This window comes from Vitis vinifera, chromosome 7, assembly GCF_030704535.1.
Source record: "Vitis vinifera cultivar Pinot Noir 40024 chromosome 7, ASM3070453v1".
Lineage (NCBI taxonomy): Eukaryota > Viridiplantae > Streptophyta > Magnoliopsida > Vitales > Vitaceae > Vitis > Vitis vinifera.
This window is the reverse complement of record NC_081811.1, coordinates 469,811-495,731: the sequence shown is the minus strand read 5'-3', so window position 1 is coordinate 495,731 and position 25,921 is coordinate 469,811. Positions and strand designations below refer to the sequence as shown.

The 25,921-nt window shown below is 33.0% G+C and overlaps 3 protein-coding genes across 4 annotated transcripts; 2 read left to right on the top strand and 1 right to left on the bottom strand.

The window, feature by feature from the left end:
- The first annotated feature begins 7,323 nt into the window (after positions 1-7,323).
- On the top strand, positions 7,324-10,017 carry LOC100249474 (phospholipase A1-Igamma2, chloroplastic). Its single transcript, XM_002281871.4, has 2 exons — positions 7,324-8,955; positions 9,673-10,017. The coding sequence occupies exons 1-2, from the start codon at positions 7,664-7,666 to the stop codon at positions 9,923-9,925; spliced, it is 1,545 nt and encodes a 514-aa protein (XP_002281907.1). The 5' UTR covers positions 7,324-7,663; the 3' UTR covers positions 9,926-10,017.
- A 2,705-nt stretch (positions 10,018-12,722) lies between these two features.
- LOC100244318 (U3 small nucleolar RNA-associated protein 18 homolog) lies at positions 12,723-16,284 on the top strand. Its single transcript, XM_002281890.5, has 2 exons — positions 12,723-12,984; positions 14,103-16,284. The coding sequence occupies exon 2, from the start codon at positions 14,119-14,121 to the stop codon at positions 15,823-15,825; it is 1,707 nt and encodes a 568-aa protein (XP_002281926.1). The 5' UTR covers positions 12,723-12,984; positions 14,103-14,118; the 3' UTR covers positions 15,826-16,284.
- A 482-nt stretch (positions 16,285-16,766) lies between these two features.
- On the bottom strand, positions 16,767-24,173 carry LOC100232842 (glutathione reductase, chloroplastic). 2 transcript variants are annotated; one of them, XM_002281899.4, is made up of 11 exons: positions 23,734-24,173; positions 21,959-22,184; positions 21,567-21,845; positions 21,295-21,471; positions 20,958-21,011; positions 20,715-20,863; positions 20,310-20,373; positions 20,063-20,233; positions 19,845-19,982; positions 18,197-18,285; positions 16,767-17,007 (listed from the first exon to the last, which is right to left on the bottom strand). In XM_002281899.4, the coding sequence occupies exons 1-10, from the start codon at positions 24,111-24,113 to the stop codon at positions 18,244-18,246; spliced, it is 1,680 nt and encodes a 559-aa protein (XP_002281935.1). In that variant the 5' UTR covers positions 24,114-24,173; the 3' UTR covers positions 16,767-17,007; positions 18,197-18,243. The 2 variants fall into 2 exon arrangements, with proteins under 2 accessions (XP_002281935.1, XP_003632299.1); XM_003632251.4 differs by having other exon boundaries at positions 16,767-17,039; positions 23,734-24,144.
- Positions 24,174-25,921: the final 1,748 nt, after the last annotated feature.

Below are 25,921 nucleotides of genomic sequence, written 5' to 3'. Positions count from 1 at the left end.
ATCTTGGTGCTATATGTAGATGATATTCTATTTGCCAGTAGTGATGTAGAACTCTTGCATGAAACCAAGCGATTTCTATCCAGTAAATTTGACATGAAGGATCTTGGTAATGCATATTTTATGTTGGGTATACATATCTATAGGGATTGTTCAAGAGGTATACTTGGGCTATCACAAAAGTCCTACATCGATAAAGTGTTAAATAGGTTTGACATGAGTAATTGTGCACCAGGAGACACGCCTGTGGCAAAATGCGATAAATTTAGTTTGCACTAATGTCCGAAAAATGAACTTGAGAAGAATGATATAGAAAGGTTTCCTATGCCTCAGCAGTAGGAAGTCTCATGTATGCACAAGTTTGTACGCATCCGGATATTGCGTACATTGTTGGAATGTTAGGCAAATATTTGAGTAACCCAAGTATGGATCATTGGAAAAAGGCAAAACGGGTTATGCGGTGTTTACAAAGAACTAAAGATTATATGCTCACATATCGTAGATCCAGTCATTTAGAAATCGTGGGATATTCGGACTCCGATTTTGCGGGATGTCTTGACAGTAGGAGATCCACTTTAGGCTACATCTTCATGTTGGCTAGAGGAGTAGTTTCATGGAAAAGTGTTAAACAAACACTTATTGCTTCTTCCACCATGGAAGCATAATTCATATCCTGCTACGAGGCATCAAACCATGGGATATGGCTACGGAATTTTATCACTCAGTTGCAAATCGTTGATGGTATTGAGAAATCATCGAAAATCAATTGTGATAATAAGGTCGCAGGACTATACTCTAAGAACAACCGAAGTTCGTCAAAGTCCAAACACATTGACATCAAGTTCTTGGTTGTGAAATAAATAGTTTAGGGTCTTCAAGTATCGATTGAACACATAAGCCCAAACTCCATGATTGCGGATCTTCTTACTAAGGGTTTGCCACCCAAAGTATATCATAAACATGTCACACATATGGGTGTTGTACATATTGATGATGTGCTATTATAGTGAGAGTTTGTATTTAGATTTTGTGTTTGTTTTCTTGATGTGTTATTATGTTTGTGTTATCTATACAAACCTTGATTTTAAAGATTATTGTATTTGAATACTCTGAATTGAAATGATGACTTTCAAAAGGAGTTTAGCATCAAGTGTTGAAAGTGGAATTTGACTATTTTTAGTCATAAAGTAGGACCAATTGGAAATAGACATATTAAAGATCACATTCTATGTAATTTCCATTCTACACATTCATACTTGATCCATGTTGCTAATTTTGTTAATGTTGTGATCATTGATGGATCTAATTATAAATACGATTAACGAAGGCCGCTTTAATCCTATGTTAGCATAATTAGTCGACTGGATTGTTTAAGGATATTTAGATAGAATAGCAAAGATGAGCTCAATAAAGTATTATCATGAACATTGTTCTGTAATATATGTGGTCCAAGTGGGATATTGTTAAAACATGGACTCACATATGTAACATAGTTTTTTATTAAGCTATCTATATTTATTTCAATTTGTGTTTATTGAGTATGGGTCACTTTATATGTAGAGCCCAATGCTATAATGGGTCTTAGATGATGGGCCTAAGACACTCAAGGCCCAATAGTCTAAAGGGCATAGTCCCTAAGGTATAGAGGGTATATAAGGATAAATGTTTGTTCCTTTTGAACACATCTTCTTTTGAATAGAACATAACGTGGTCTCTCCCGCTCTTATCGTCAGAGAGATTACAAAAACAGTGGATACCCCTCTACAACCTTAGAATATCCATACCTTATTCAAAATTCAAAGGAAAAATGGACTCAGGTATGTTCTAAATCCATGGACAGGATGACATAATTTCTTCACATGATTAAACATACTATTCATGTATGATATTATTGGATTTGAAATGGTTTATGCATCATTTTGATTTAATTATAAAATATAAAATTATCTCTTATTTTCAATAAAAGTGATTTAAAAATATTGTTTATAAACATAAAATCCATTTTTTAACAACAAAAGAAAAAATTAAAAACCATCTCAAATAATTTTAATTTATTTTATTCAAGGAGTTGTTGAAGTCAGTATTATTTTTGCTTTCAATCTGAAATGTTGCTTTTATTTAATTTTTTAATGCCACAATGTACGTGCAGCACGTGAGCGTGAATAATTGAAATGTCGTTATCTGCTTATCCATTAATTATTTTAATAGATGTATTCATTCATATTTATTTTTTATTAAATCAAGTTAAAATATAAAAACGACAAATGAATCCTATCAAATCTTATTGAGATATTCGTAATCTTAATTGATTATTTAAGATCATTTATTTTTTATTCATAGATCTAAGTTTTGGTCTATTATCTTTTACATAAAAAACAAAAACAAAAATTCGGTATCATTTCTTTTGCACTGTTAGGATAGCCATGGCTCAATTACATGATTTTAAATAAAATTTAAAAAATAGCAAAAGAATTTTAATAAAAAATTAATAGGTATATACAACATTAGGACACTTTGTAACTGACACTCTTGTGATCGATTTAATAGATATTTTTTATCATTCATATTTTGGATCGAGTTTATTCTTGCAATAATAAGATGAATTGAGTTATTGACATTTCTTCAAATATGTTATTGAAATCAATCAAGATACAAGCAAAACTCTTATGGAAGAACAATACAGTTATTTTACTCATTTTATTATAAGTATACATACACAATGATGGGTCTCTCGAGGATATGAGTTATTTTTCTCTTTTTAAAGTTTATCGTTCTCATTATATTTTTTTTGAAGGAATTTATATATATATATATATAAAGGATCGTATTTCTTTTATTTTCAAAAGATAAGAAAAATTATACTTAATTTACTTTTTGAAACAAACTATTTTAATTTTATTATTTTTATAAATCATATTCAAACCATAGGTTGTGCTTGTCAAAATTTTTATTTTGTAAAAACCAAATTAAAGTAAGATATTTTCATGAGAGCAAACATAAGTTCTTTGCAATGGAATATCATATTTTACAAATTATTGTATAAGGTTGTTTTCTTTAAATAGTTTTTTATTTATTTTTACTTGATGTAGCAACCCTGCTTAAAGGGCCCATTAGGAGACTAATCGTATTGCATATCAAAATCAATAATGAAACCATTGACTCAAATGATGGAATAAGAGTAAGCAAACTCAAAAGTAAAAAAAAAAAAAAAAAAAAATCTATGAGAAGGAAAAAGGTATTAGAATCCATAAAGTATGGATAACTAAATAATATTGAATGGGCTATGATACTAAAGCTTACACTCGATGATTGGTTCTAGGCCTAACTTAACTTCAACTGGACCTACAGGTTTCTCGTTTGAAAAAAAACAAAAAAGTTTTATTTCATTTCAACTCGGATTGTTACAATTGATGTATTTCTCCTTCACTTGGTCATATCCTTCCAATGAAATAACCTTTTTAAGCCAAAAAAAAAAAAAAAAACAATTTATAAAGTTTTAAGGAAAAATAATGAATGGCTACAAATATTAATTGAAAATTTTCACTTGGATGTACAAGGTAGTTGAAAATATGCTAGCTAGTGGAGCAAACACATCAAATATTGTCATTCAAGAGTAGAAGCACGCTACTAAAATGTCATTATTTTATCTAAATCATGACTAGCAAGTTAGAGGGGACATCTCTTAGCCTCATCTTGAATTATTTGTATAACTTACTAATTTTGTTCGAGTTAACATAAATTTACCCTAAATCTTCTAGGTGATGTGACTAATCACCAAAATTTTGGTTTAATAAGTGAATTTTTTTTTGACATCAAAGCTTTACATCTTGTCACCTTTTATTTATTTGATACCATGATTAATTTTTCCCTATTTTATTCATCCTATTTGTATCTATTTATATTTTGTCGCTTTCTTTTTATCATTGGTCACATTCTTATTTCATGCATGTAGATGAGATTAAATAATGACAATAATGTGGCCCCAAAAGGTATTTTTCAAACCCTTAAATATTATATTTAACTTTTTAGGGAATTGTATCGGTTTTCATGGATCAACTAAAAATTAGACGAAAAAATAATCTAATAAGTTAATAACTTAATTTATATTATTAAATAAATGGAATATGTTTAATAAAATAATCTAATATTATAATTTAAAAATGAAAACAATTTTGACTATAAAATATAAATAATTTATACTTAAAAAATAAGAAATTTGGTATCAAACTACCTGTAATGTAATCGAGTAAAAGAGATTTACAATTCAGAATAGGTTAATAACTTAAAAATTATTTTAAATTTTTAATTAGAATATTAAATTATTTAATCATATATAACCAATCTACTAAATAAATTTAATTAAATTATTAAATTATATTAAATCATTAAATTATTTTATCAAATATTTTTTTATGAATTATTTAAAATTAATTTAAGTTATTAAATAATAAATATTAAATTTTATCAAATTTTCTCTAAATACTGGTTTTATCTAGAAGAACTTCAATTTTTTTTTTTCCCCAAATATCATCAATTTCCAAACATCCTCTAAATTTTAAGTAGAAAGAATTCAAATAGATGTATCTAATATTTTTCTTAAAAATAATTTTTAGAGGAAATATATGAAATTTAAAACCCGATAATAGTTTAATGTATCTACAATAAACCCCACGAGGAGTTTACCACTTTGACCCAAATTCCGCTTATATCACCACATTTTTAAAATAATAATTTATTGCAAAACAACATAATTGAGCTGTAAAATATATTATATCTTTCATTATCAGAGATGGCCGGTATGTGCTTTGGACCACTTCGTGGAAGATGACGATAAGAATAAATTTAGAAAATCATGTTGACAGAAGATATTTCCAAGAAATGATACCATACATATTATTAATATTATTTTTTTTATAGGCACTTTGAATTATTAATATTATTAAACCTAGTATGGTATTTAAATAGTAGATTAGTTTTTAATTTTAAATATTTTTTATAAAGAAAAAAATTAAAGGAACATTTTTTCTCACATTTTTAATTAAAAAAAGAAATAAAATTTTATTTTCTTAAATCTATTTTTTCAACTTTTTTTCATAACATTTAATATAAATTTATTTTATTAATAAATTATTTTTGCATATGGATTTAAATTCATTTTATTTTTAAAAAATTAAATGATAGTAAATTACATAAAATTTTAACTAATTTTAATTATATTTTATATTTTTTTTCATGATAAGTCAAAGAAAGTAAAATTTTCCTTATTTTTCATGGTCAACCTAACAGAAACAACCTTTTATCGAATAATTTGACATATGTGTTTAATTATTTTCACGTGTAAAATAAAAATAAATAAATAAGTGGAAAATAGACTTTATATGAAACGAAGAAAAGTATTCCACCTCGATGGCCTCCAAATGTGTACGATTATTGAATTTATTCAAAGCATCATCATCAAAAGTACTTTTGTACAGTGTAAACAATTTAAAAACATTTTCTATATATTATTTTTCTTTAATTAAGGTTTTTTTTATAACTATAATTGCTTTTTAACAAAGCATTAGCTAACAGATTTTAAATCTACTCCAAAATAACAATAAGATTACAATCAATCAGTGGGCGGTTGAAAGGGAATCTGGGTTGGCGTTTGGAAGTCAAGAAAATTGGGCAAAATGTGAGGAATATGGAAAAAATGAATTTATTCCAAGAAAGGCCACATTAATTTAAATGGCTGAAAATGGAAGAATTCAATGACGTGACTCCAGCTTCCTCTGTAATATGAAGTCCAACCCATTTCCACTGTCGCCCGCCCTACCAACCTCATTGAATTTTATTCTCTCCTGTGATGGAAACGTTTTGTTACACATAATATAAAATCAAAATAATAATAAGTGAAAATAAATTAATTATAAGTTAATAATTTTTTTTTATTTTCTTTTTTAAATATTTTCTGTGGTTTTTAAGCTACCACACATGCATCCCAATATCCCATGACTGGAGAATTGCTTCTCGTGATGCATGCCATGTATTATAATATTAACAAAAATCATAGTTTGGAAAAGGGAGTGGTTGTCAAAGGCTAAAAATATTTTTCTAATATTTTGAATACTTTTTTTTAATTAAAAATTTGTTATTTTTATGAATAAGATTTTATTTAAAAACTCGAGTTTTCAACTTATATTATTTGAACACACAACACTTATGTGTAATGTAAAAGTTTTTAAAATATTTTTTATCTTTTGAATTATTATTTGTAATACTTTAAAAAATTTTAAAAACATTAAATTTATTTTAAAAATAGATTTTTTTTAAAATAAATGTGAAAATTTTATTTTTTGTCGAAAGTTGCAATATCCCATCTTGACCACCGAAAAAAGGTTATTAACATTACATGAATATGCATAATAATATAATTTAGATTATTAAATATGTTTGATAAAATAATTTAATGCATAACTTGTTAAAAATAATTTTAAATATTAAATTAAAATAATTAGTTTATTGAATCTATATCCTTCACCCTGTTTGCCTCTTTTACGATTATGGCTTCTCATCAATTACTTTTTTTTTTTTTTATGTATGAATTATATTTTTAATATGTATATTTAGTAAATAAATTTTATTACTTAAGATTAAAAATATATATTAATAAAAATAAATATATAAATTTGATAATTTATAAACAAAATTTAAGTTCATTGTATCAATCAATATTAATAAAAATCAAATAATAAATTTAAGCCTAGGATGGAGTTGGGTTCAAGACGTAGGAATGTTCAACAATTTTTTTAAAAGTTTAAAAACCATTAAATAAAAAATAATTCTAAAGTTATTGTATTAGAAAAAATGGTAAACTCGTGTTTACAAAAAGACGAGTTGCATATAAGAAATAATCATCTTTCTTAAAAACCAAATTTAGATAATAGATGAGTTTGATATAAAAAGAATCTATTTTTTTTTTAAATACAAATTTAGAACTTGTGGGAAATTGTAGTACTCAACCTACTTATTGTAAAAAATAAAAATGTTTTTACTATAAAAAGTAGAAACATTTAAAAAAAAAATATATTGACGAGAATTATAAATGATTTTAATATTTTAAAAGTGATTTTTAAATTTTATCAAACACTTAAATTTCTTCTAAAAATAGTTATTCGGCTATTAAGTGTTATTTAAAAACACAACTAAATGGAACCTAAATGCAGTACATTTCATTTAGTTTGAAATGGGGTTGGAAGGGAAATTTGACCATATTTTTCAAATAAATATTTTTTCAAAAAAAAAGAAAAAAGGAAGTAAAATTGTTGTGTGAGCCACGCGAGGGGAAGAAGAAGGCTGCTCTTGACCGTGTGTTTCCACGGGTAGGTCCTTCCAAGTTCCAAGTTCAAGGTTACAAATCGTGGAGAAAAGCGCGTGGAATCTTAGAATTTCTAGGAAGAAGACCCTGGTTAGAAACCATTGAATAATCACTTTGATTACATCATAAGGTGACCACGAGTATCATATGCTGGGATTTTTTTATAAAAGCACTGACCATAGCTTACGGTACAGCATATATAATATCATACCACCTCCCTAGCCTTTCTAGACTGCAACCTCGTCCTCATCCCCATATCTCCATTTTTTTCACTTTCACTTTCACTTTAAGCTTTTTTCAGAAGCTTCAATGGCCATCTCCATCGCCCACATGACCCTTCCCTACACAAGTCATGGGCGGAAGTCAGAAAATATTTTTCCAGCCTCATTTTCTAGCCAGAAACCTCAGTTTCTACGCGTTGATGCAGACGAGATCAGTAGAAAGATGAGTACCGTGACCAGGGTGTCGTCGAAAACCACCAATGGGTCATCAACGGGCATTGGATCGTTGTATTCCATCATCAATGACCTCGAGAAGGAAAAGACGGTCAAAAGAGAGCATGAGGAGCTAGTATCGGAGCGGTGGAGGGAAATCCATGGCGAGGATGATTGGACTGGAATGCTAGATCCGATGGATCCCCTGTTGAGATCGGAGCTAATCCGGTACGGAGAAATGGCTCAAGCTTGCTACGACGCATTCGATTTCGATCCCTTCTCGAAGTACTGCGGGACCTGTAGATTTATGCCCAGAAAATTCTTCGATTCCCTCGGAATGGCCGGCCATGGCTACGACGTGTCGCGATACCTCTACGCCACATCGAATATCAATCTCCCCAATTTCTTCAAGAAGTCCCGATGGCCTAAAGTCTGGAGCAAAAACGCGAACTGGATCGGATACGTCGCCGTGTCGAACGACGAAAAATCAAGAGTTCTAGGGCGCCGGGACATAACCATCGCCTGGCGCGGCACGGTGACCAGACTGGAGTGGATCGCGGACCTGATGGACTTTCTGAAGCCAGTATCGTCGGAGAACATTCCCTGCCCTGACCGGACGGTTAAGGTGGAGTCGGGATTCCTCGACCTGTATACGGACAAGGACGAGAGCTGCAAGTTCTGCAAATTCTCAGCTCGGGAGCAGATTCTGACGGAGGTAAAGCGTTTGATAGAGATGTACCCTAACGAAGAACTGAGCATAACCTTCACCGGCCACAGCCTGGGCGGCGCATTAGCGGTGTTGAGCGCGTACGACGTGGCGGAGACGGGGCTGAACGTGCTCAACAACGGGCGGGTGCTGCCGGTGTCGGTGCTCTCGTTCTCCGGGCCTAGAGTGGGGAATGTTCGGTTCAAGGAGCGGCTGGAGGGGCTAGGGGTGAAGGTGCTGAGGGTGGTGAACGTGCACGACGTCGTGCCCAAGTCTCCGGGGCTGTTTTTCAATGAGCAAGTGCCGGCGATGGTGATGAAACTGGCGGAGGGGTTGCCATGGAGCTACTCGCATGTTGGGGTGGAGCTGGCGCTGGACCACAAGAACTCGCCCTTCTTGAAGCAGAACGCCGATCCCATTTCCGCCCATAACTTGGAGGCTCACCTGCATTTGCTGGATGGGTTAGTATTGCCTCAAAAATATGAAAAAGATTTCCTTAATTACCAAAGCTGAATGTTTAATCAACTTTTTTAAAAATCTAGGTAATAGTAATTTTTAAATTAGTATTTTCCCTTTGAGATAGTGTCTACTGTTTGATAAAATTTTAAAATCCTAGAAAATGACCCCAGTGATTCCATCAGTGATCAGTCGCTTATTATGACTTTTTCATATGTTCTCTTAATCCAAACACTCAAGCTCACTTGGGTTTCAGGGCGATTTCTTATAAAATTTAGGTATTTAATTGATTTTTAAAAATCTAAAAAGTTACTTATAGATTACAATTTAAAACTTTATACAAGGCATTATCAAAAATATTATTAAAATATTTGTTTGTTGTTTTTAATCTATATGATCTAGAATACTCTAAATAGACTCACGTCCGATCACTTATCACTTAAATTTATTATTTATATATTAAGCTAAAATTTAGAAGTAGGAGGCCTAGGGACTTTATAGGATGGGACACAACGATGAGACCATAGCATTTTAGATTCCACCCCAAATGGCCAACATCATGTGTCACACGATACTTAGGACTGTTGTGGGTGGCGACATTATGAATTTTATAATAAGTCCTTTAAGGTGAGATAACCATACAAGCAACTGAATAATCATAATAATATGTTCCACCGTACTTTAAAAAAATATTAATTTATTGAGTATGATCGGTTCTGCAGATACCACGGGAAAGGCCAGAGATTTGTGCTGGCAAGTGGGAGAGACCCAGCGCTGGTGAACAAGGCATCTGATTTCTTGAAGGATCACTACCTGGTTCCCCCGTACTGGAGGCAGGACGAGAACAAAGGCATGGTCAGAAGCAGCGATGGGCGGTGGGTGCAGCCGGAGCGGCCCAAGCACGAGTTACACGACCATAACCATGCAGATATGCACCACCACCTCGGCCAGCTAGGCCTTTCTTCTGGCCAATAGAGATGGTTTGACTCATGGCTATAGCCTACTTCCAGTTTTGGGTCCTCTCCATTTGTACAAAACAACAAGTATATATGTAGTTTGTTTATTTACATCTGTCTTTTTTGATAATTATGCGTAATTATTTTTAATTTTATTAATTTTTAAGATTTGTTTTGCCTATGAACACATTAATTTTATTTTAAAATTTTAAACTATGAGTCGTATCTGTCATTGTATGTGTGATAAAGATGCGAAAGGATTAGGTAAGGATATTAAATGATAAGCATTGGATACCATATAAAAAACCAAATATGTTATTGAAGAAGAAATTACTAGTCTATTCTTAATATTTTACATTTTAATCTCATTCAAATGAAAAAAATAACATTCATTGAACTTCACATTCTTAAAAATCATTTACAAATTCAAGATAAGCTCGTACATATATAATATTAAAATTTTATTCATAAAAACATTGTTCATTTGGTCTAATCGGTTTCTACGACTTTAATGCATATGCACAATTAAAAAGTGTTTATACACAGTATAGTGATATCATTTGCAATTATTCATTCCTTTGTTTAATTATTAAGCTCGTAGCTTTAAAACTTAAAATTAAAAGAAGATTTTTTAACCTTCCTCTATGTAGATATCATTAACTCCTGGTCATCCCGACTTTCAACATGTATATGTAAATGAAAAAAACCCATGTATATTTATATATAGGCCACAAATTTATTTTATTTTCATATTTTGAACATGGGATATATCAAGCAATCTTATTATTTTATATCATAGTTTTACGTGTTACACCCAAATTCTATTATAGGCTAAATAGCCCAAATTACAATTTTGATATCACGTAGAATGAGTGCTTTTTCAGCAGCAAAAAACAAACACATAGTTGATTAGACATGTCACTAAGTTATTAATAAAAAAATACAAATTTGTAGAAAGGGAATCATGATTAAAAATTAGCAACTGGCAGCCATTATCATGTGAAAAACACATCACTTGCAATTTACTATTGCTGTTATCATGGACGACCTTTACCAACTAGGAGTTAAAGCCACATTTTTTTTAACCCACCAACCTATTATTTAAGACTTAAAAAATGACTTGGAAACTCTTTTAAAAAGACCACGACATGATGGGTGCAAGACTAATTCATCAAATTATGACTTTAATTACTCTTAATTAGCCTTGAAGCATAGGGTTAGGGTTAAGTCATAATGGTTTAATTGACCATGCACTCCACTTTATTGGTTTAATAGTGTGACTTAGGTGCACAAAAACCTAAGCCATGTTGAGAAAATCAAACCCTCTAACTAGCAACGAGGATACCAATTATGACTTTTATCATGTCTACAAATCCAAAGGTGGGCTTAAATTCATGGATTAAGACGTTACGTTGATTTCCCATTTTCCCTTCCCTTTTGGCCAGACTTTTAATGCTCTACCCTCAATTTTTTTTTTCTCCAATGATTTGTTCATTTATATAGAATCATAGGTAATGATAAATTAATTTTAAATTTAAGTTTTATCATGACACAGTTTTGTTGTGACTATTTTTTATTTAAATAATTAATTGAATTTAAAATTTAAAATTTAAAATTAAAACATAATTATTTTATAATTATGATAGGTGTCATAAAATGGGAGCCTACCGTTTCTTGTGTTTGTAGAATATCCAAATTTAAGTATAAATTAATATATACTTCCTTTTATTTTAATTTAATAAGAGTAAGAATTATCGTATGAATAAAATTATTATTTTAATGTTTTAAAATATCATCCAACAAATCCTATTTAATTATGCCATACTCACCACCTCGAGCTTCAACAAATGATAGCATGTGTGTTTTTTTATTATTAAATAATTAAAATTAAAATTAATTAATTTAATAAGAATAGTCAATTGTATATAGATTTTTATTATACAATATTAATATTAAAACATATGCATGGAGTTGTCACGAATTTATAATATATTTTTTAATATAAATATTTTAAAATTTATTTCATTTTTCTTAAATTGTTTTTTCTATGATATTTATTAAATAATTAAAAATTATTGTAAAACAATGACAAATACAATGCAAATCAAAGGAGTAGAGATGAAATATATTTTACTTTGATATATAATAGGGAAGAAGAAATCAGAAAAGAGAGTTGAGAAAGTTGAGAGACTGAAAAATAGAGAGAATGTGACGAATAAAATTTCTTTATTTTTATTGGGATGTATGTTATAAGAGAAGGGAAGCTCTTTTACCGGCTTTCCAAATGACTTTCATTAATATCCCCATTAATGAATATTAATGAAATTCATAAATAACATTAATAGTTTTCATTAATAAGTATTAATGGAAGTCATAAATAATACTTAATTAACATTAATGGGGTGACATTCATTACTTCAGTTATAACAAAAATTACATAATAATCACTTCATTACTTAATTGTTCACAAATCTTGCACTTGAAGCAAAACTAGTGTTAAAACTAAAAAATTATAATTTGGACCTTTTTTCACTATTGTGAAAGCATATAAATTGTAAATTGTACATTATGAAAAACGTCAAATTTAAGCCATTGAATAAAAATATAAAAATTTAAATATAAATAAAAACATGTTTGATAGTGTTCTTAGTAAAAGATTTTTTTTTTAAAAATTATTGTAATTTTTATGGATGAAAAATGCAAAAACTAAGCATTTTAATCCTGATGCTTTGCGATTGAGTGTAACCGTATAGCGCCCAATTTTATTTGTATCTTTAAAAAGGTTATATACCCTTTAAATAAATTATTTATTCTTTGAAAATATTCTCATGGATGGGCCGGGTTGGCCCATCCGGCCCAACTCAGTAGTACTTGATCAATATTACGACTCTCGGTATTCTTCTCCTTTCACCGTTTCACGTGGTGTGAACCTCACATTCGTCGCCGTCAATTGCTCCGGTCGCTGACGCTGACTTCCGGAAACAGTTCTCCGACTCAGTATCCCTTTTTCGATCATCCTTACCTCATTTCTCTTTAGCTTCCTTCAGGACTGACGGAGTTGGAAGAAACCGCCGCCAGGTATCCCTAAACCCTAACCCTAAACCCTAACTTTTGTTTTTTTTCTCTGTTGGATTCAATATGTCGTATTATGTGTTGACAACCGATGGAGAACGATTTTTATAGTGAAGAGACAATTTATTTTACAAATTTTTGGCAATTCCAAGTGAGAAAGATGTACTTGAGTGGCTTCATATGTGTTATAGCAGTATAGTATGGGTTATATATTTCTATATTTTGTTTGGGAGTTTTGGTGGAATTTGTTGTCCTTTTTCCCCTAAGAACAAGGGATAAGTTTTTGTGCTTTTTCCGAACCTGGGTGTGCTGGAAATTGTTTATCTAAATTCGTTTGTGCTTGGAAACAGTAGAAGAAATGGTGGTTCCGGCATTGATGTTGTAGAACCTTATAGCTTAATTTGATTTGCTGCAAATTGTTATGAAATTTGGGTTTGGATAATGTGTCGTTGATGGAAATTCACTGATTTGATCTCTGATAATCTCTCATGTCTCTTTTCATGTTTTGCTTGCTTTAACTTGAATGTGATCGACATTCTATTGAATGTTAGGAAATTGGTAGTGTTTTGGAATCCATAATACTTCGTTTGGTTCTAGAAAAGGAAAAAGTGCTTAAGACAGATTATTTTGGTATGTTTGGTTTACCATAAAAAATATAAAAGAAAATTAAATAGAAATAAAATTAGTTAGAAACTTATACATTTTGAGATTATTTAATCTTTATAAAGAAGGGGAAAAAAGTGAAGCATGTTTAAAGAAGCATATAAAAAACTTATTAATTTTAAATTTATATTTCATTTTCTTTCACTTTCTCTTTCCTTGTATGTTTCCTCCCTATTTTCTTTCCCTCAAAATTTCCTTCACTTTTGTTACATGTTCTATGGCTAAATACAATAGGTTTAAATGCTGGAGCCATGATGTTCTGAAGTTTAGCCATGTATGATTGCTCCATTTGCCCAAATTTTCATTTGTTTGGTGATTTGAAATGACAATGTTGAACTTGATTATCTTGGAACGCTTGACTATAATTTTTTCATAGTGTTTCTTTAGTTTGTTTTTTCAAATCCAGGGGCCGAGATTTAAGTATTTATGTCTTTGCAATTGGATTTTGCATGTTTTTGCAGAAATAAATTGTTGAAGATGAGTTTAATTTCTCAAAATATTCTCCGTAAAAACCGAGTCAATAAGACTAAAAGGGAGGATGTTGATGTGCCTTCACCTTTGGAAGGAAATGAAAATGAAGATAGAAAGGAATTGGTTCCAGATATTTTAAGGACTAAGAAGAGGAAGAAAGAACACAAAGAAGAGGATAAGCAACTGGAAGTTGAGGAGGAAAGAGAAATGAAGAAGCTGGAGAACTTTTTGTTTGGATCTCTCTATGACCCAGTTGAATTTGGGAAGGTAGGTGAGGAAGAAGTACAAACCAAGGCAGAGAAAGATTCTACTTTGTTCTTCACTGATCGATCAGCTAATAGTGCTCTATCTTTTTATGAGGAGGATGCAGAATTCCCAGAGGAAAGTAGTGGTGAAGAGGACACCAAGCAAAGGAAACCCGTCTGGGTGGATGAAGAAGAGGAGAAAACCAATATAAATATTTCTAAAGTTAACAGATTGAGGAAGCTGAGGAAGGAAGAGGATGAGAGTTTAATTTCTGGTTCGGTTTATGTCTCACGATTGAGAGCTCAGCATGCTAAGCTGAATCCAGGAACAGAGTGGGCCCAACTTGATTCATGGTCGAGGACTTACAGCTCTGATTATGGTGAATCATCAGATGAAGAAAATGGGGCAGTGATTGCTCCAGGTCATAAGGATGTTGAAGCCGTTGATGATATCCTTCGGACAAATGAAGACCTGGTTGTGAAAAGCGGTACAAAATTGTTGCCTGGACTTCTGGAATATTCAAGACTGGTAGATGCAAATGCAGAGGATCCTTCCAATGGTCCTATTAATTCAGTTCAATTCCATTGTAATGCTCAGTTGCTGCTTACTGCTGGACTAGACCGAAGGGTCAGATTTTTTCAAATTGATGGCAGAAGGAACACCAAAATTCAAAGTATCTTCCTTGAAGATTGCCCTATTCGGAAAGCATCTTTCTTGCCTGATGGGTCTCAGGTTATCATAGCGGGGCGAAGAAAGTTCTTTTACAGCTTTGATTTAGTGAAAGCCAAAGTTGATAAAATAGGACCCTTGATTGGTAGGGAGGAGAAAAGCTTGGAAGCTTTTGAGGTTTCCCCTGATTCTGGTACCATTGCCTTTGTGGGCAATGAAGGTTACATCTTGTTGGTTTCATCAAAAACAAAGGAACTGATTGGAACCCTTAAGATGAATGGAACTGTTCGTTCATTAGCTTTTGCTGATGATGGGCGGCAATTATTGAGCTCGGGTGGAGACGGACATATTTACCACTGGGACTTGAGAACAAGGACTTGCTTCCATAAAGGTACAGATGAAGGCTGCATAAATGGTACAGCTCTCTGTGCTTCCCCAAGTGGAGCTTTGTTTGCTGCAGGTTCGGCCAGTGGGATTGTGAATGTTTACAATAAAGAAGAGTTTTTAGGCGGCAAGAGGAAACCAATGAAAACCATAGAGAACGTAACCACCAAAGTGGATTTTATGAAATTTAACAATGATGCTCAGATATTGGCTATCAGTTCCAGCATGAAGAAGAACAGTTTAAAGCTGATACACATTCCATCATATACTGTATTCTCGAATTGGCCTCCCCCGAATAGGACTCTGCATTATCCACGTTGTTTGGATTTTAGCCCTGGTGGAGGTTTCATGGCAGTGGGAAGTGCCGCTGGAAAAGTGTTGCTCTACAAGTTGCATCATTACCAGCATGCATAGAGCAAATGCATGTGATCCTGGCAATGTCTCATCACAATGCCCTTGCTCTTTGTTCCTCCCAACTCATGAAACTTCGGGTACTTAAGCCCAGAGGGCAGACAGCTGCCTCTGTTTTTCCCTTTATTTGGTTCTTCTTTTGGATTAAACTATAGTTTTCCTAAACCTCCATAATAGCTTCATGAAAACGTGTGGATGGTTTAGATTCAAACTGGTTTTCACGTCATAACTTGTTTTCTATTATTTATGCTGTGAACCAGTGATTAATTTTGGGAAAGTTTTGAGGTGTTGTAGCCGAGAGCTGTGGCATACGGGGCTCATGGGGGAATTTGTCTTTGTTTATTTTATTTTATTTTATTTTTATTTTGTAGCATTATCTGTTTGGATAAGAGGTCAATCGACGAAGTTGTAATCTAGCATTTTTGGGTTTTAAATCATTTCCCTTTAAGATTATTATGGTCATCATGATTTGTTTTTCTCATATTTTTGTTTAGTAAAAAAGAAGCACATGCTGCCAGGTTCGCATCTTGATGACTCCTCAAGGTTTGGTTCCGTGGTGAGTAAGGGCTTAGCCTTCAAATTTGAATGGTTATTGGTTTTAAATTGAAAATTGAAATGAGAAACTAATGGTTGAACAATTCAAAAAATATAAAGAAAACAGTTTTTTTGAACTCAAGTTTGACAAATATGTTTACCAAATTGTTTTTGGTATTTGAATTTCAGATGGATGTTCGTTCCTCAAAGCAATTAAGATCTACTTTTAAGGGCAATTCTGAAAAACTATTTTGCTAAATCAATTTTTGAAAGCATTGCTAAAGAATCCTAAATCAAATAATATTTTTTAGTCTTGATCATCAGAGTTTTTCGATCAATGGTCAAAACAGTTGAATTCTGTCAACAAAGGAATTCAAATTTAGAGGCTTTGCCACCTATAAAAACTCCAATGGAGCAAAAAAAGGGTAAACCCTTCATTATGGAAATCAACAACGCATATCAGACGATTTATTTGTTTCCTGAACCAAATGTCAATGAAAATGATGAAAGGCAAATTTTAAGTTACTCAAATTCCTATAAAGGAAAAGAAAATTTACAGTAACAAGTTTGTAGGAGAACCCTTGGCCCCCAGCAGGATCTGCACTCCTCTAGTAAGGCTCCATTTCCGCTGCATGTTCATACCTCAGTTTCCTGTCATTGACCAGTTTATTGTTAGGTTTCTCCTGCAGTTTTAAGAAGGCCAAAGTGAGGAATTTGTAGGACGGAAAGAAAAATGATATTTTTACAAAGTAAAATATATGATTGTACCAAATGAAAATTTCTTTAAAATTTTGTCGCTTGGAACAGCCTAATGAAAATTCAAGATTTATTCTGAAAGCAGGTTGTTATTGGGAACAAATATGAGGTTTTTAGTTTATTATTTTTTTGTAGAGTGTCCTTAACAAAAATTGAAAAGATATAGAATATTTTGTAAACATTTGCATCATACATAATATACAAAAAATAAGCCGTGTAAAATGTTTTTTATATTTGAATTCCAAACAGGATTTTGTTCTTGAAAACAATTGAGAACTGTTTTGAAGAACTGTTCTGAAAAAAAAAAAAAAAACTGCTCTCAACAACGTGGCTAAACATGCCTATAACTTCTTTCTAAAGTATGGAGTTAGAACTAGCATCTAAACTAGTGCAGCTAGATCCAGTTGGTGGGACAAATTCCATAGAAACCCAATGGCAACTAGGCCATGCAGGATTGAAATTCTCAAGCTAGGCCAGTAATCATCAATCTGCCAAATTTTTTGTGGAACTGACCCTGCATGACAACCTTTAAAGGGAAACAAGAACTAGAAAGTAGAAGCAGAGACTAAACCCAATGTGCTTAATGTTAACAGAAACAAAGAGACAATTGTTCATCTTGTGTTTCATTAGGCCTATAATAGACAGTAACATGCAATGCTATAGCTCAAGAGGCATGCCAAGGAGAGCCTAATCTAGTAATTAGAGAAGGGAATGTTTTGGCAGACATTTCCAGACCTGCCTTCAGGAGAATAGATCACATTCCAGTCATATACCCGTATCTAGTGCTGTTGACATGAGTAGTGAACTGAGGAAATAGAATTTCAAATTTTGAGAAGACTTTGCAGTAAAAACATGAACACAGGAATACAACAAAAGTTGTTTTTGTGGCCACATGATAGCATTTTGGGTTTAGCAATAATACCTATGGTTTGAAGCTCTATTGATGGACTGGTGTTTCATTGTTAAAAATGTCTCATTAAATCAAAAAAGGGAAAGGAACCAAGGCAAACTGAAAAGCTCCAGCAACCCAAATGGAACATATTTGCTAAAAGATCATGAGATCAAGTTGGGCAACTATTCTTACCAAAAGTGGGAGTGCTATCATGCCCATCAGATAGATTGGAACTCATGCTAAACCCCTGCTGCAGCTTTAACCTCGGGATCCGTCTTTCCCTGAAACAAATTTGAGCAAGAATCATATTCAATCCATACAATTCATGAACAATTGCAGGTTAAACTAGGGTAATGGATCAAAATGAAGATAAAGATATAGACCAAAAATACGTAAATATCAATGGAAATATGTACACAATATTGATATCATAAATTCTGCAAAGAAACTGAAGGAAATTGTTATGAACACCAAAATTCAAAGTGAAACTTTAGGAACTGATGGGAAAATGAAATAGCTTAATTTAGACCCCATTCGCTTTTTTTTTTTTTTAAGTTATCTACTTGAATAAAATTTCCTATCTAAAGGAATATAAGCACTAAGAATCATGTTTAAGAAAATTTTTACATCTTAATTGGATTTTCACATTATGTTTAAATTTTTTAACCCAAAATGTAAACATATATCATATCAGATGTTTAAATTATTTTATATTTTCAATTAAATTATTTATTTATTATGAAAATTTGAGACAATTCTTTAATTATTTGTTAAGAAATCACAACTGACTTTTAAACTATTTTTTAGTCGTCGAAATAATTAATGAATTAGGAAAGAGGAGACACCTAATTGGTTATTGGAGATTTCAAATCCTCACCAAATATGATCTTTCGCATTAAATGTGATAAACTCCACTCTTCTTTCTTTCTTTCTTTCTTTTTGCCATCCTATCCCAAGAAGATTAGAGCCGTTGAAAATAAATTGTCAGAAAATGACCTGTTTGTTGCAATCTCAATATCTGTCCAGAAATTTCTGAGATCTTTTAAGACCCCATCAAAGATTTTAAACACCATCCACTGTCTTTCTTAGAAGAATGGCGGATGGAGGACCAGTGAAGACAGAAGCACTCCTGTTGGGGCTGCTATCTCAGATACGTAGTAATGACAGGGTATGAGTTCCAGACCATGCAGACCAGCCATGCTCCTATTCTTGCACAGACCAGTATTTATTTACTTCAGTCTCATCCTCATTTTTTCTGAAGAGAATTGCCTATCTACTTTGGGGTTCTATACTGGCTAAAACCCCCTTGTCACTCCCTCCTCTGCCTTTTCTTTTATAGTAGATCATCTGTTCTTTCCATTTCTTAAATAGAAATACAAATCCCTAAATTTCAGTAAAGATATTGCATACAATGCTGGACGTGCTCCCCACGCACTCATGACACACACATCATGGGAAGGGAATGGCAAATTTCCTAGTGATATATCCTGAATTTCCCAGAAAATTTCAGCTAAAAAAATGTTGTATATTTTGCTGATTCTGCAAGATACATAAATGGTGACCAGAAAATGTATCAATCGCAACCAAAATCTGAAAAATATCACCAAGCCATCGGTGATAAACTTAGGTCCATGGTTATCACATGCTGGTTGGGCTCAAGAATATAAATAGACATTGACAAATTCAAAATTGTGAGGTTCCATTGTCCCCAGAAGAGAAAAAAATACAGGTAGCCATAATTTTTAAACAGGTCAGTGGTTCATCACTTCTTAAATAGGTCAGTGCAACAGGACTAAGTCTATGATAAATAACCGATAAAAAGATTCTGTCTGACACAAACCTCGGGTGGAGAGCTGTTTCGAATCTTCCGAGTAGGAGTCCTCATTGTGACAAGCTCCTCTGCTGCAGTAGGGTGGATTCCCACAGTGGCATCAAAGTCTGCCTTTGTCAAGCCAGCTCTCACAGCAACTGCAAAGCCCTGGGGTTTTGCCATAAGAATACAACCAATTAATTGCAGATCTAACAAAAATAAGTCAAGCAATGGATTAGAAGGCAAACCTGCACAATTTCTGGTGAATCTTCTCCACACATATGCAATCCCAGTACTTTGTTAGTCTTTGCACAGACTATAAGTTTCATGAAAACCCGGTCTGGGAGTCCAGAAAGAGTAGCCTTTAGGGGCCTGAAGTTTGCTGTGTAGACATCAATGTCTCCATATTTTTGTATAGCCTACAAAAATGATTCAAATATTAATCGCAAGGGATGAATCTCAGCTGCTGCAAATACAGAAGAGAATTGGCATCACCTGTTCTTCAGTAAGACCAACTTGTCCAATAGGTGGCTGGGAAAACACAGCAGATGGTACAGCTCTGCTCATAAGAAGAAACAATCTAGTCAGGTAGCTAATACAGATCAAACTTAGCCTTTTACCATTTAAACTCAAACTTGTATTAGACTTCCTTCTCAGGGAGGAAACAAATTCCCATATTCTAAAGGTTTTGGTTGTGAAAAAGTACAAAAATGCTTTAGAACACTAAGAAAGGCCATTTTCAACATTTTCATGCATGTTCACCTAATCTTTGAGAAAACTAAATTGAGAGTAAATTACTAGAGCAGACAATAGTTAAATGTATCTAGACAGGAGCATCTCTGAATCCTTATCCACGCCAACAATGCTACCAAACAATTTTGCACAAAATAGATAGAACACCTATAATCTGGTTTTGTTGGTTCATTCCCAAATAGAGTTTTAGCTAATGCTCCTCCCTCCATCAAAGCAACTGGAGTCAAATTTATTCTATCTGTTACATCTCCAACTGCCCAAATGGAAGGAACTGATGTACGGGAGAATTCATCAACCTGAGAAAGCAATAAGAGTGTATGAGAAAAAGCACAAGGTACAAAAATCACAAGAATGGAGCAGAACAAATCTCAGAGAATCAAATATTCTTACCTCTATTGCTCCAGTCTTGGTCATTTTTACTCCTACTGTCTCCAATCCTAAGTTCTGCAATGTATTATGAGTTTATGTAAGCAATCAGAATGTTGCATCCTTTACTTTTTCAAGTGCCAACTTAGTTCTCACAAGAAAGATTGACTCCTGCATGGTACAGGCATATTTTGATAACTTACCAATCAAGGCATCACAGCAAGTTATGGAATGCAATTCCATCAGTTGACATGAAGAGAACAAAATGGAAACACACACCTAACATTGCTTTGATTGGCAAATCAACAAAAGAAAATGGGTATACCAAATAGAAGTCAACCATAAAAGTACAAAAATCAACCTTTGTATTAGGCCTGCGTCCTGTTGCAAACATGATATGGGAGAAACCTTCAACTGTTCCTTTGTTAGTCTTTAAAGACAGAGAACCATCAGCTGATTTGAGAATAGCCTGAGGCGACTCTTCTGTATGGAACTCAATTCCTCTTAGAGACATCTGTTCTGCAACAAAATCTCTGACCTGAAGGCATTGAAAATGCAAGTTTGACAAACTATTGCACATGTAGATAGGAAAAATAAAATAAAAAATCAATAATATCATATGCAGTTCCTTACATCTTCATCAAAACCTCTTAAAACCTTTTTCTGCCGTATAAATACATGGACGTCAGTATTCAAACCATTGAAGATACCAGCAAACTCCAAAGCAATGTACCCACCCCCAACTATTCCAATTTTCTTAGGTTTTGAGGGCAAATCAAGTGCAACATCAGAATCTATGGCATGTTCACTTCCAGGAATTTCAGGAATGAAGGGGCGGCCCCCAACTGCAATTAGTATGTGCCTTGCTGTATATAGTTTTCCATCCACGTCAACTGTGTGTGGGTCCACAATCTACGGATAAAATCATTAAAATTCAAGCAACAGTCATAAAAAGCATGAAATATGAATTCATTTCAGAGAAGAATTCTGTTTATTTCTAATCTGGCTTTACAATGATATCCAACCTTTCCACGGCCTTCAATTAATGTGACTCCAGCATTTTTCAGAATGTTCTTGTATATACCAGTAAGGCGCTGCAATTCAGCGTTTTTGTTAGCCATCAAGGTGCTCCAATCATGCTTGGGTTCAGCTTCAAATTTCCATCCAAAACCACCACTCTCATCAAATTCATGAGAGAATTTGGAAGCATACACAAGCAATTTCTTTGGCACACATCCACGAAGTACACACCTGCATCAGAAAAATCTTGTTAAATTTATTGGCATTCTAATAGAATTCAGAAAATAAAAATGCCAATAAGGTAACAATAGGAAAATTTAGAAAATGTTGTTGAATTTTTGTAACATGCAATAAAATAACCATGTCAATTAATTGGGTAATAATTGGAAGGTTCAGAGGCATCAATATTTTTTTAATTGCTGAAGATGTGATGAAAAAATGCAAGTATGAAATATCAGCTGAAATACCATTTTATGAAATAGTGATAATATCTTAAGCCAAAGGCATCTTGAAAAGAACCCCCACTTAGGGATAGCTTACACTTTAATAACTATTGTTTTTAGAGTCTTGTTTGCCTTTAAGGACATAGAAAAGATACGAACTTATTTGGAACTCTCAAGTAGGCATTCAAGAAATTTTAGATTAGGCAAAACCTCCAACAAATTCACAAACTAAAACATTAGGGATGTATTTCCTGCAGAGGCGACAGTGTCCCAAATGACCTTCAATTTTGAACTTTCTCTGCTTCATTTGAACAGTACTATTCCCATTGGTGGGACGCCCTATCTTTCATAGGCAAACAAAGTGCATATATTGACAAGCGCCAATCAGAAAAGGAGCCGCACCCCTAGTACACTGAGATTCCATTGGTGGGATACTGCTCACTTGTATTAATGTCATTTTAACTCATTGCTACAAGCTAAAGCAGAACTTTTTGTACCCTTCAATCAACATGTGTACCAAAACATTTTGAGGTAGGAAAAATAACAGAAAAATCTGAGTTTGTTAGTACTGGCTAACAACATGGGTGTTCCTTTAAGAGCCAGAAACTGGAAGTTCAAAGAGTAACTTTTAGTGTGCAATGAAGTTTCTGTGTCTCAATTCATTGGACAGCAACTAGTTCTCTGTTCAATCATCTTCAGTATTCATATCCTGATTTAAAGTTAGCACTGGCTTTGCATATTAGAAATTCAAGTCACTCTTATACAAAATTGAAGAGCTGAAAGTCTAAAACACTAAAATTAATAATTTGATTAAGGCACAACAATTTGAATTTGTGCCCAAAGGATGCATTAATTTTCTATTCAACTTTCTCTCATGTGCAAGATTAAGGTCATGTAGCTGTAACCTTAAAATCCATAATCAACCAAGAACGCTAAAAAGGAAAAAAAAAAAAAGAAGAAGAACAATTAATTCAATTCAATCAGAATTTCATAACCAAAGTAGAAATTAAATTAAATTAAACAAACCAAAAATTAAATTTATCCACTCCGATGAATAAAAAACACACTGAACTAGAAGCAAAAGCTAAAAGTAATTCAAAGTTCGAATGAACTGCATTGAAATATCAAAACCCAAATGCAAACTAAATTCAGAATTTAAAAAGAATCCATAATTCAAATTAATCTCTCCCAATCTCTAATCCCAAAAATAAATAAAAACTAAAAATAGGCCAATACAAAAAAAAGAAAAAGAAAAAAAAAAGAACTTTTTATACATACATAACGCTATGAATGCCCAAAAAATAAAATCAAACTTTTACACATAAAACCCCACTTACGTGCCGCCAACGCCACCGGTGGTCTCGGAAGATATGGTAGCAAAAGGAAGCTCACAAACGGCAACCGAAGAGCCGAAGTTGGCGGCGAAACGCGAAGCCCTAACGCCGCCGCTGCCGGCGCCGATGGTGAAGAGGTCGAAGTCGTAGTGGCGAGGCTCGGCCCCATTCTCGGACTCTGCTCGAACTGCAAAACAACGACGAGGAGAGAAAGAGGAAGTGCGCTGAGAGAGAGAGCCTGGGGCTAGGGTTAGGGTTTTGGAGTGAGAAAGAGAGGAGGAGAAGTTGAGAGAAAGAGAGATTGGGAAATTTCTGTAGAGGGTTTGAAGCTTTGGAGAAGAGAATGTGAGCCTGGGCGTCGACAGTGAGGTTGCCGCAGCCATATTCCTTTTTCCTTCGCTCTTTCCTTCTAATTTTTCCCTTATATATCTTGTGGTTAAATAAAAACGAATTTCTAAAGCACTTTTTCAACGCCACTTATTTATTTATCTTTTTTTTTTTCATACTTTTTTGTTTTATATAAATATACAACATAAAATTGGTTACTTATTGTTAATAAATAAATAATATAAAACCGAAGTTATTAAAAAATAAAATAAAAATTTATGGATTTTTATTTTCTTTGACCGAAGCAAAAGGGCAATTACTTTTTGTAATCTTGCTAATTGTTGTAAATTAAGAGTAATGAATGACCACATTGATGGTCATTATGAACTCCATTTACTCATCTTTAAGATGAGTAATGGGAGTTCATAATGTGAAGCCTATAAAAGGCTTCTTACCCCTCCCATGTAAGAGCATCCCGAGAAAAAGAAGAAAGTTCTTCCTCTCATTCTCTCTCTCTCTCTCTTTCTTTCACTTTCTCAATTTTCTTCTTTGATTCCTTCTTCCATATTATATATCAAAGTAAGATATATTTTATCTCTATTACTTTGATTTGCATTATATTTGTCCTTGTTTTACAACACATTATCAGCACGAATTGCTCTAAAGGTAATTCTCGTATCTTAAACTTGAAGTTATTTATATTATTGTTGATTTGTTTTGTTACATATTGTTAAAAGTTATAAACAAATTATTTGATTTTGTTTATAATCAAAGTTATATCAATGCTATCAAGTTATTATAACTGATTTTAATAATATTGTTTTGTCATATATATGAAGTTATTTGACAATGTCGAATATCACAAAACTCGAATTTGTGGCACTTGACATTTCGGGAAAGAACTATCTATCTTGGATCCTTGATGCTGAATTACATCTTGATGCAATGACCCTTGGAGCTACGATCAAACAAGGAAATCAAGCATCCCTGCAGGATCGCGCAAAAGTATTGATTTTCCTTCGCCATCACCTCCATGAAGGTTTAAAAAATGAGTATCTTACGGTAAAGGACTCTTTTACTCTATGGAGTAATTTGAAGGAAAGATATGACCACCAGAAAACTGTGATTCTCCCAAAAGCTCAATATGATTGGATGCACCTAAGGTTGCAAGATTTTAAAACTGTTAGTGAATACAACTCTGCACTTTTCAAAATCAGCTCTCAATTAAAGTTGTGTGGAGAAAAAATCACAGAGGAAGACATGTTAGAGAAAACTTTTACTACGTTTCATGCCTCGAATGTGCTCCTGCAGCAGCAATATCGAGAGCGTAGATTTACAAAATATTCTGAATTAATATCATGTCTTCTTGTTGCTGAACAAAATAATGAGCTTTTGATGAGAAATCACCAGTCTCGTCCAACTGGATCTGAACCATTCCCTGAAGTGAATGCAATATCGTCCCAAACTCGTGGACGTGGACGAGGACGAGGACGTGGTCATGGAAGAAATCCTTGATACCATGGTTCTTATAGTAATAATTCTCAGAAAATGAAAGCCTCATTGCACCACCAGAAGTGGAACAATACTGAGACAATACAAGAAAATGGGAAGTGTTTACAAGATAAACCTCCTAAGAACCATGAGAATAATTGTTATAGATGTGGTATGAAGGGGCATTGGTCGCGTACCTGTCGTACGCCCAAACATTTGGTCGACCTTTACCAAGCATCAATAAAAGCTAAAGGAAAAGAGATAGAGATGAACTTTACCGATGGTGATGGATTGGACCTAACCTACTATGACATTGATTTCTTTGGAGGTCCCAATGAAAAAACAGACCATTTGATAAATGATGAAAAAATCA